This window comes from Physeter macrocephalus, chromosome 6 (assembly GCF_002837175.3).
Source record: "Physeter macrocephalus isolate SW-GA chromosome 6, ASM283717v5, whole genome shotgun sequence".
NCBI lineage: Eukaryota > Metazoa > Chordata > Mammalia > Artiodactyla > Physeteridae > Physeter > Physeter macrocephalus.
In genome coordinates, this window is record NC_041219.1 from 19,448,272 (window position 1) to 19,458,325 (window position 10,054).

Genomic DNA, 10,054 nt, shown 5'->3' on the forward strand with positions numbered 1-10,054 from the left:
TTTTGCTGCTTTATCCACCATTATTTTTAAAATGTGACCGATATAGTGGTAGGACAGTTAAATAAAAGCTTTATAACTAGATGGCACTCAGTGGAGTTCTGCTTCAACCAGCGTCACATACAGAACAGTTTCATAGAAATCATCATAATTTTTTACACTTCAGAGACAGTACTGACCCAGCAAGCAGTCATATGTACACATGGTTTCCTGGGAGACGATAAGTATTTTTCCAATAATTCTGGGACTACATTAGAACACCATTTAACCATAATACTATCTTCTTCCTTTGTCTCTAAAGTTGTGGTAACTCTATTAATCAGTTTATTAATCCCTCTTGGAATGTGACGATTAATTATTATGAAATGCCTAAGTGCTGACAGAAGTGCAAGATAATCTAGGTCAGGTGGCACAAGAAAAGTCAATGAGAAAAACAAACATCATTTTTTAACTTTGTTTATTTGTAGCTTAAAATGTAATGCCATACAATTTTAACAATCACTTAAAAAAGGATTTATGTTTGCAGAAAACAGAAGCAAAACAGAAAGATATGAAATAAAATGCCATCTTGCTTCAAGTTTTCAAATCAGTACTTAGAGTACTAATATACATCTATGTACATTGCAAGTATATTTTACAAATATACTATGAGTAATCTTGAAACCGCAATAAATATCAAGTAGGGTTTTAGGCACGCGCATAAAAAAATGCGGAATCTGCATAATTCTCGAGAGTGCTGAGTGACTCATTCTTAGATCATTTTCACACATATATTTTACACACAATATACAGCCATCATACACAGGATCTCCAGTCACCTCAGAACCTCACCTTTCATCCCAGCATTAGTGCCTTCTTATTCTTTGATACTATTGCTCTATACAGCTATTACATAAGAAAATATTTTGCAGTTTTCTTCAACTAATTGCCTAAGAAGGTATCAATGCTACCAAAATAAGTACAGCCTATCTACACAATATATTCATGGAAGTGTGCTGAGCGGCACCAACTTATAGAACTGGTCATGGTAACCCTGGGGGTTACCCTGAAGGCAAACTTATAAATTTTGAAGTATACCATTTTTTAGTTGCCCATACCATGACATCCAGAAATTATTAGAAACTGAGGTAACACCTGTGGTTTTTAGAGATAGGAATCCTTGAAAAAAACACCAAAGGTATTTTTGAAAATTCTGACCAACGTGGACCTCAGTTATTGTACACTTTGTCTGTGGCTCTTTCTGTGCAAATGTAAACCAGAGAATCCAAAAGAATGCTCATGTTGAATTTACATACACTGCTAGGATTAAAGATCACAGCCATGGAGCACCTGAGATCACCCTCTGATAAGCGAAGTCTAACGCTTCTCTTAGTAGAGCCAATGTTCATTGATAAAAATGAACCAAATAAAATCCCACTGATTTTTGCCCCCCAGCTACAAGTCAGATTCTGGCATATCTGGCATATCTGCCATCAAGTACCCTATTCCATATCGTCCATTGGGAGCAGTATCCAGAGTTGGTGATCCACTCTGTTTTCGATAAATATTTTTACCAAAATTTGGAGAGGACATCTCGCTTGATATCTTTCCATGAATGAGGCTTGCATCATCTCCCTCTAAGTTCATAGGCTCCTTCAGAACCCTTCCTCTCTTATAGGTCACAGATGCTAAATTACCAGAACTATCGTCTATAAGGTTGCAGCGACGAATGATGAAGACAATTGGGACGGGCAGTATTGCCAGGACCATCAGAGAGATACAGACAACCATTCCCCACGTTGGGTAGCTCAGAAATTCCTCTGATGCCTGTTAAAGCCAGAAAATAATTATTAATAATCTCTTTCTCTGCAGGGACATGAAAAAAATATATATTTGTCTCAGGTTTATAAGAAAAGAATCTGGGCTAGTCTTATGATTTTGACTAATGAATTGCTGTGGAAGTGACAGTAAGCAACTTCCAGGGCAAAGCCTTAAAGGCCTTGCTATTTCTGCCTTTGTGTCTTAGAATGCTACCCTGAGTCCATAATGCCTGGAAGAAACCGAGAATGAAAGCTCACATAGAGCCCAGGTCTCCAACTGTATGAGTTAGCTCACATAAGACCCAAAGAAGAATCATCCAGCTCATCCACAGAACCCTAAGAAATAATAAATCATCATTGCTTTCAGTCATTAAGTTTGGGGGTCATATGTTACTAAGCAGTAGTTACCTGTTACATGTGCCACATTATCTTTCTAAAATCTGAAATTAAATTTTGAACTACATCTGGCCCCAAGGGTTTTGGTAAGGGATAAAAGACTTATTTGTTTAGAATAGTCTTGAATTTAGTTGTTATTATATAGAATTACTGACCATAGACTAAAGGTCAGAGGTATCTGAAAAATAAGCATTCTTATTTTCTAACTGCTAATATGTACTTTAAGATTGCATTACTATGTAGCCAAAGCAACATGAGAACAGAAATTGAAATAGTCATGGCTAATATAAAACAGTTATAGCAAAACTTTACTTCAGTATTTACTTAAATTATGTATACATGGCTAATGCATAGTTTCATTGTTAGAGTATCTCAGATATAAGTTTGTAAATTTATACAGGAAAAAATATTTCTGGTGGTTTGATCAATATGTTTTCTAAAGTCAAAGGCCCAATTGGTTCATCTAAGGTGACATGAATAAAATTACTTTAATGAGGACCAAGTCAGTACTTCTCATGTACTAAAAAAGTCCACAACATATAAAAAATCATACATATTTGGGGCCAAAAAAGCATAAAAATCTCAAGATCCTCGCATAAAAGCAACACCATTCATTTAACAGCAAACTATGCTGTGAAAAAAGCAAAAAACAAAAACCTCTAAAATGACATTTTATGTATATTTTTATCTACCTTCCTTATTTTGCATTTTACCTTATCTTCAATCCATGCATTATAGCCAGGAGGACTTAATCCCATATTCACAATGCTAGCAATTAGCAGTGATAATAGCATTAGAGGAGAAATATATTTCCACATATAGTAGTAATATCTGTTGGGAGCAAAGCCCAGCATATCCTTTAGGTCTTCCATAAACCTAAATAGAACGAAGGAATTTAATTATTCCTCGAGTTAATATAGCTATATTAAAATATGGTAAATTAAATGTCCTTTAAAATATGCATTATATCAATGGTTTGAAGGGAGTTAACCATGATACCCTATGATATTTTACACTGAGTCTAAAAGTCATATTGGAAGATGACTTATAAATTAAGAACATTTATAAAGTAAAATGGAACCAGTTTATTGTAATTTTCATTTGGAGAAAGTCCCCCTAAGTCAATTACTGGAAAGTCTCCTCCAACTGATGATTTCCACTCTATGAACACAATATTTGCAATACATTAAAATTTCCTTGTTTCTTTTTTTTTAATTAGCCATATGTAATATCATCCAATCCAGTTGGTGTTTATATTATCTGACCTCTCATTTCTTTTTGTAGTCTGTTTTTTTCAACTGAAAGAAGGTCCATACATTGCAGTTGATGTATGTGTTTCTCAGACCATTTTTCATCTTTAAGTTCCTCATACATCTCTTCATCGTTTCCTCCGATTTTTTGTTGAATCAGCTGGTCACTCTGTCCCACAGTCTGTATTTGGCTGATTGCATTCCTGCAGTTTTGCTTCACAAGAGCATTTGATCCTCCTATTTCCCATGAATTAACACTTAGACCTAGTAATGATTAGACTTACATGGTTTTTTTCTAAGAGTCAGGTTATTGAGGTACTTTTTACCTGAAGTAAAATTCACCCTTTTTAATTGTATGATGTTAACACTGTCAGGAGCATGTAGCCATTACATACTAGTCTACATTCCTTAATGTTTATCTCGAGATAAATATTTACTGCCCACCCACCAGCCCTTGTATTAATGTTTCTGCAGACTTCTTGGTTGTCTAAACCTAGTTCTCTCATAGATTCTTCAAAAAGAGATCGTAGTAACTATATTTCCTAATTTCTTGCATGTTTCTAATTGTTTGTCTGTGGTCACTATACCTGAATGTCAGTTCAGCTGAATTTAAAATCTGTGGCTTACGTTTTTTTCCTTGAGAATCATACATATGTCTAACTACGTAATATTGTTACAAAAATTTTGTTGACTATTAGATTTTTCTCATAAATAATCTTCTTTGCTTTGTTTTGTTTTGTATCATTTTTGCCTGGATGCCCTTTTTCTTTGTCTTGTACTAACATCGTAGGCTATGTCCTCGTGTTAGCCTTTATGTCTATTTCTCCAAGTACATTGTTTGACCTTTCAACATTCAAATTATTTATTTCAGGCAAGTTTCTTCAATTATAGTTTTTAACATTTGTTCTGGCTACTGTTTTTAGAGGTCTTCATTGTACATATGCTGAATCATCTTTGCTTAACTACTGTGTTTATTTATTTCTTTTAATTCCTTTGTTATTTCTCCTTGATTTTCAAAAGCATCTCTCCTTTCTAGCTTCTAATTCTTCTGAAATTAGGCACTGTGCTTATCATTTTTGTTTTCTTTTTAATTTGATCTTCATTTCTTAAGTGTTTTTCTTTTATTTACAATTATTTCCTGAGTTCTATTACCTCTGTTTTCAAATCTTCCTTTTCTCTAATTATTATAATTCTCAATTTTAAAATAACTGATTTCTGCTCTTCTTTTGTGGCTTCTATCATTTTTAAACACTTATTTCAACTCATTTTGAAGTATTTTTAGTTTTCCATCTATTTTGCATGTGTGCTTTTGTTGTCTGCAGAGATTTTACTCTGCTCCTTTCCTCTTTTTTTTTTTAAAAAAAGAAACTTTTCTTAAGATTTGGCCACAGTTAAGTGAAATGAATTTTCCTGTGTGTTTTAGGAGGGAGGGATGGGTCTTTCCTCTCTATTTTTGCAAAGTAATCAAAAAAGATGGCCTCAGAATTTCTCAGTTCTGTTTACCTCAGCTCTCCTCCTCATACTGGCCTGGACTTTCTTTTCCATGGTCCCTACTACCTCTCTCCTACTCAACTCAGGTTTTGCTACCACCACTTTTTCTTCAGTGAAGGGCTTTATCTTGGAAGAGAACTTTGGGTTATTCATTTCAAGAGTCTTTAGAGACCAGATTGATCCAGCACTGATGATCTTATTGTATTTTGGTCCCTCTGCACTCCGCAAAATGTGGGCAAAGATCCTATAAAATTTCTCCCAGTTTAGCTCATTGTCTTCCGATCAGCCTGCCACACATCGCAGGGAGGACCTGGGGGTGACTGGAAAGCTGTCAGAAGCCAGCTGCATATCCTCTACCATCTCCCACATGGAAGTGATATCACACAGGTCCTGTGGCTGCCAGTGGTTTGCCCCAACCTTTCATATTTGAGGGTTCACAGGAATATCTTCTTGCCCGTGTTTATGGGTATTTAGTTCTGCTTTCTAGTCATTCGTTTTCCTTTCATTTTTAAAAGGAGACTCAGGAAAATACAATCTACGCAGCCATCACTTTCAGCTTTACAGGATCCTCCTTCTCATTTCCTCTCATTCATATTTCTTCCTAATCCCTAACTTGCTATGCTCCAATATTTCTTTTTCTGCATTTGAATTTACTGTCTCAAAAGTTTAGGTTTCGAAAGCCTTCTTTCTCTCAACTCTGTGTCTGGAAATGTAGGTAAATGTGGCAGAAGACAGAGAAGAGCTGAGCTCATGACACTGTTGAAGGTGAACAGGAAGAATATAAGGTTGCTACGACATTTAAAGGAGGGGAAAGTAAATAAATGAGAGCATTTTAGACAGGAAAATTGTAATTCTGCTTGTAGGACAAGATATGAGCTTTAGAAACCAAAAGACCCGGTTGCAAATCATAGCTCCATCATCTTTTAATGTATATCTTAGTCCTTCTGAGCTTAATTTTTGGCATTTTCAAAAAAGATAATACCTATCTTGGATGGTTATTGTTAGACTCGTAGACAACATATGCAGAGCACACTACCTCACATACAGCAGAAATTTATAGATGCAAGTATTATTATTAGTATTATTCTTCCTGTTGTTATAATGATTATTATTTAGGAACTACTAAAAAGAAATATTTACTTCTATGCCTATTGTAAATGATGAACTGTCTAAATGGAAATCTAAATTATGATCTTATTGATCCATAGATCAGTCCAATAACAATGTCAAATTCCAACACAGTGCAGGTTAGGAGTTGGGGGTAGCTTGGTAGAGTGTAGAAATATCTGATTTTGAAATTAAAGTCCTGGCTCTGCAACTAACATACTGTGTCCTCCTGTACAAGTAGGGCCAATTTTCCATCTAGGATATGGGTAATATTAGTTACCACAGATTGTTATAATGACTAACATTAAATGCATGTCATACAGCTATTACTACTATTGCTATATAGTACATGATCATTAAATGTAAGTTCCCCTATCTTTCCTTGCCTGGAGCTTTTGCCAGTAATAAAAACATTCTTTAAGCTCTGTCGCAAAGCTCACTCAATACCAATAAGGTTCTTTATGTTGTTTAAGAGGACTCTGGTCCTCAATGAGCTTATTCCTACTTCACAGAGACCTCTAATAAGCTTGATGGTCTTATTACCTTTAGTTAATCCATATATGTGAACTAAAGACAACAACTTTAAAAAATATTGGACAAGGCCTCCAGAAACTTTTTTTATTCTGAGACTACTCTAATGCTTCATTTCATGCCAAGTATATATACTTTTCAAACCGAGCAGGTATATAATTCAGAGGTTTAAGCATCTCATGAATTCAAGTCATGACTCCACATAAATATGAAGTTTATGTATAGCAAATGCCATATATATCTTGGAGCGTCGTATATATATACCACTTCCCAAAATTGGCCTGCTACATAAAACGTTGTGTAACATGATAAAATAAGGCATTTTATAGCATAACAAAATAAAATTCCTCTTGTAAAACAGGTTAGCAATGTAATCAGAAGTATAGTCTTTAGAGTTAAGCAAAAATGGCTATGAATCCCAGGTCCGCCTCTGTTCAGGTGTGTGATGAGCAAGTCACTTGGTGTCTCACTAAGCCTGCATTTTCTTATCTGTAACAATAGCTCAAAACAACTTAACAAGGTTCTTGGAACTTAGCCAATATGCTCTAAACCTTGGAAGTTCCTATCTGATAGCCAGAATTAAATTAAAGCTCCAAAACCCTAAACTACATTACCATCTACACCATTCTATCTAATCACCTAATAAGGGGATATTCTTCATTAAAATTATTGAATGAAGAGGAGCCTGCAAAAGATTTGATTTTTGTGGCAAGGAATTTTTCCCTCTAGTCACTTCCCTCCGCTTCTAAATGAGATATATATTAACAATTGGTCTTTCCAAAATAGAGATGAAAAATGAATGCATAAGAGAGAATATACTTACTTATCTATGCCATAAACAAAGGAAACAGCAATATTCTCCAAAATGACTACAATTAGCAGAGGCAGGGTAGCAGAATAATCATCAAACATTGTAACAAAGTAATTTCCAGAGCGCTGCACAAACATCAGGCCAATACAAAATGCCAGAAGACAACAGATAACTGGACAAAAGGAATAAAAAACAAAATTAAGCCCTACTCAGAGTCAAGTCTTTTAAACTTCATTATAAGTTATTATAGGCAAACAATAATTTTGTTTCCACTTTTATACGTTGTCAATGATACAAATAGGATACCTTTCCTGATACCATGGAATATAACATATTGGGAATTAGTTACCTGGATTTAGCCCCAGATTTAATATGAATTCATTGTAAGACAGTAACTCAACTCATCTCCTCGAGTCTGTGGAAACGTGTTTACTAAACACAAATAACAAATGAGGCAAAACTGAGGATATATTAAAAGTATAAATCTCCATACCCTTCTTCTCATAATTAATAGCAAAGTGACCTTTCCAGGCAGCAAATGTTCGTGGGTCATTTCTACTTTTAAGAATGTTTTATAGTTTTGGAAGCAATACTGAATTTTGAAATTAATAATGAGATTAATGTAGCTTATAATAAGACTATGATAACATGTATTTTTCTAGCTGATTGAAATATGGTTATTGTTAAAGCATAACTGAAGAAAATCTGATGAGGCCTTGCCTTAGCAGCAATCCATATCTCTGTCCTGATATTGCCCAAACAGATTAGTTAGGAATACAGCTATGACAGGGCTGGGCAACCTGATTCTCCAGGTAACTAAGAAGAACCATCTAAAAGGAGTTTCTGCAGCAGAACTGAAGAAAGATGCAGAAACTTCTAACCAGCTACCCTTAATATAGAAACTTAAAATTCTGGAATCCATATAATATTCCCATATTTTTGTTAGACTCCTTATTCTCTCTTGCACATTGGTAGAGAAGCCCTCAAAAATAAAAGATGACTGTGTTCTCTTTCTCAAACAGTTTTTAGCAGAGGTGAGTAAAAGTGAAAAAAGTGGAGCAGGTAAGGGTAGTTCAGAAGGGGAGAAAAGACATCCCGGGGTTTCCATCTGATGGGGGTTCCCTAAAAATCTCAATAAGTATGGGTTAAATCAAGCCATTTCCTCCATCTCGTAAGCGCTATGCTAGTGGTATGAGTTACATCGTACATAAGTGAATATTATATATAAACATATCATGTAGAAAAGGAAAAGTAGCATTCACTTGGAGTCTAACGCATATTGAAATATTTGAACGCTTGTCACAGCAAATTGTACTCAAAGTCTCAGGATCCAAGTAGCAGAGCTTGGATTTGAACCACAGCCTGTGTCACTCTCACTCTCTCCTAATTACATTATAGTATAAGGTAGATAGGAAGAAAGTGTATTCCAGGTGGTAAAGACACTGAGAGTTTTGCTGACGATGTGAGAGGAGCAGATAATGAGTAAGTCACTTATCTAAGTCCTACTGTCCTATCAGAGGAGATGAAAACATCTGACAAAGGTGATGGGGGAACATTTCATCTAAGTATATATAACATGACTCAAAGTAGAAGTATGATCCCAGAATACAGGTAACAGGGGTAGAGAGTATATTCCTCTTTACTCTGACCTAAAGGTCTTCCAGTGGGAGTTACCAAATACTCACATGTTTGTTTCTCCCTCTACACTGTTGTTTTCCCCTTAATTTTGCAAACCCTCTTACCACAGGAGGGTTGGGATATGGGGCAAAGACGAGGAAAGCAGCAAAGATGACTGTTATTTAGTCTGCATGTCAGGCAGGGTATTGATAGCCTTAAAATAAATAGAAACTGCAGAAGTAGAGACTGCCTTTCAGGAAAAGATAGAGACATTTCTCATTTATGTTCAGCTGACTTAAAGATATTTCGATGTAAATATCTCACAAACGGCTGAAATTGTTTTACACACACACACTTAGCAGAACGGTGAGTGATAAAGATATATATGTATTTGAGAGTTATTTACACATAAATTATTACTAAATCTTTCAGAGCTAAAAACAGAGCCTTGGGGAGCTTGTGTACCACTGCCCAGCATTTAAGATCATCTATATATTTTTTCCAATTAATTATTGCATCACTTACCAACACTGTTGCTGCACTGTGTTCTGGCTGGCTTCCTCGCTGCTTCCTTTGTCTCTACTTGGCTATGTTTATGAACACTATCCTCTGACCCCTGAGAAGACCCCTCCCCTTTCGAATTCAATTTCCATGCCTTTCACTGACAGTTCCCTCATATATTTAGATGACCTCTGCTGCGTCTTAATTCGTAGAACAGGTAAAGTCCCTATCATGCTATCAGTATATTACATGGTACAAGTCTTATCTACCCCCCTTGATTTTAATTATCAGTCCTATTCTTTTTAGAGGAGAGGCTCTCCTATATCTCTGTATCTCTGTTGTAATTTCTCTTATATCCTTGATACCCCTCAAATGCGAGGACGATGCAACACACAACCAGTACTTTAATAACTACTTGTAGATTGGACTTTTAACAACCATCAATATTGATAAATTGTGTTATTGTCTTTTCTACCTAGATATATTAACTTCTATCAGGCTACAATTGCTCTTTTTTTTTTTTTTTTTTTTTTTTGTGGTATGCCGGGCCTCCC

General features: G+C 35.4%; 1 protein-coding gene across 3 annotated transcripts in view; it reads right to left on the minus strand.

Moving 5' to 3' along the window:
- Nucleotides 1-453: 453 nt before the first annotated feature.
- The window catches only part of SLC6A15 (solute carrier family 6 member 15), a 28,906-nt gene continuing 19,305 nt past the window's right edge, over nucleotides 454-10,054 (minus strand). Inside the window, exons 9-11 of one of the 3 annotated variants that reach the window (XM_007122119.4) lie at nucleotides 7,395-7,554; nucleotides 2,906-3,068; nucleotides 454-1,803 (exon numbers count right to left, since the gene is read on the minus strand). In XM_007122119.4, the coding sequence (XP_007122181.1) occupies nucleotides 1,432-1,803; nucleotides 2,906-3,068; nucleotides 7,395-7,554 (695 nt within the window). In that variant the 3' untranslated portion in view covers nucleotides 454-1,431. Of the gene's footprint in view, nucleotides 1,804-2,905; nucleotides 3,069-7,394; nucleotides 7,555-10,054 lie in introns of those variants that run through there. The other 2 variants (XM_007122121.4, XM_007122122.4) reach the window with 2 other exon arrangements.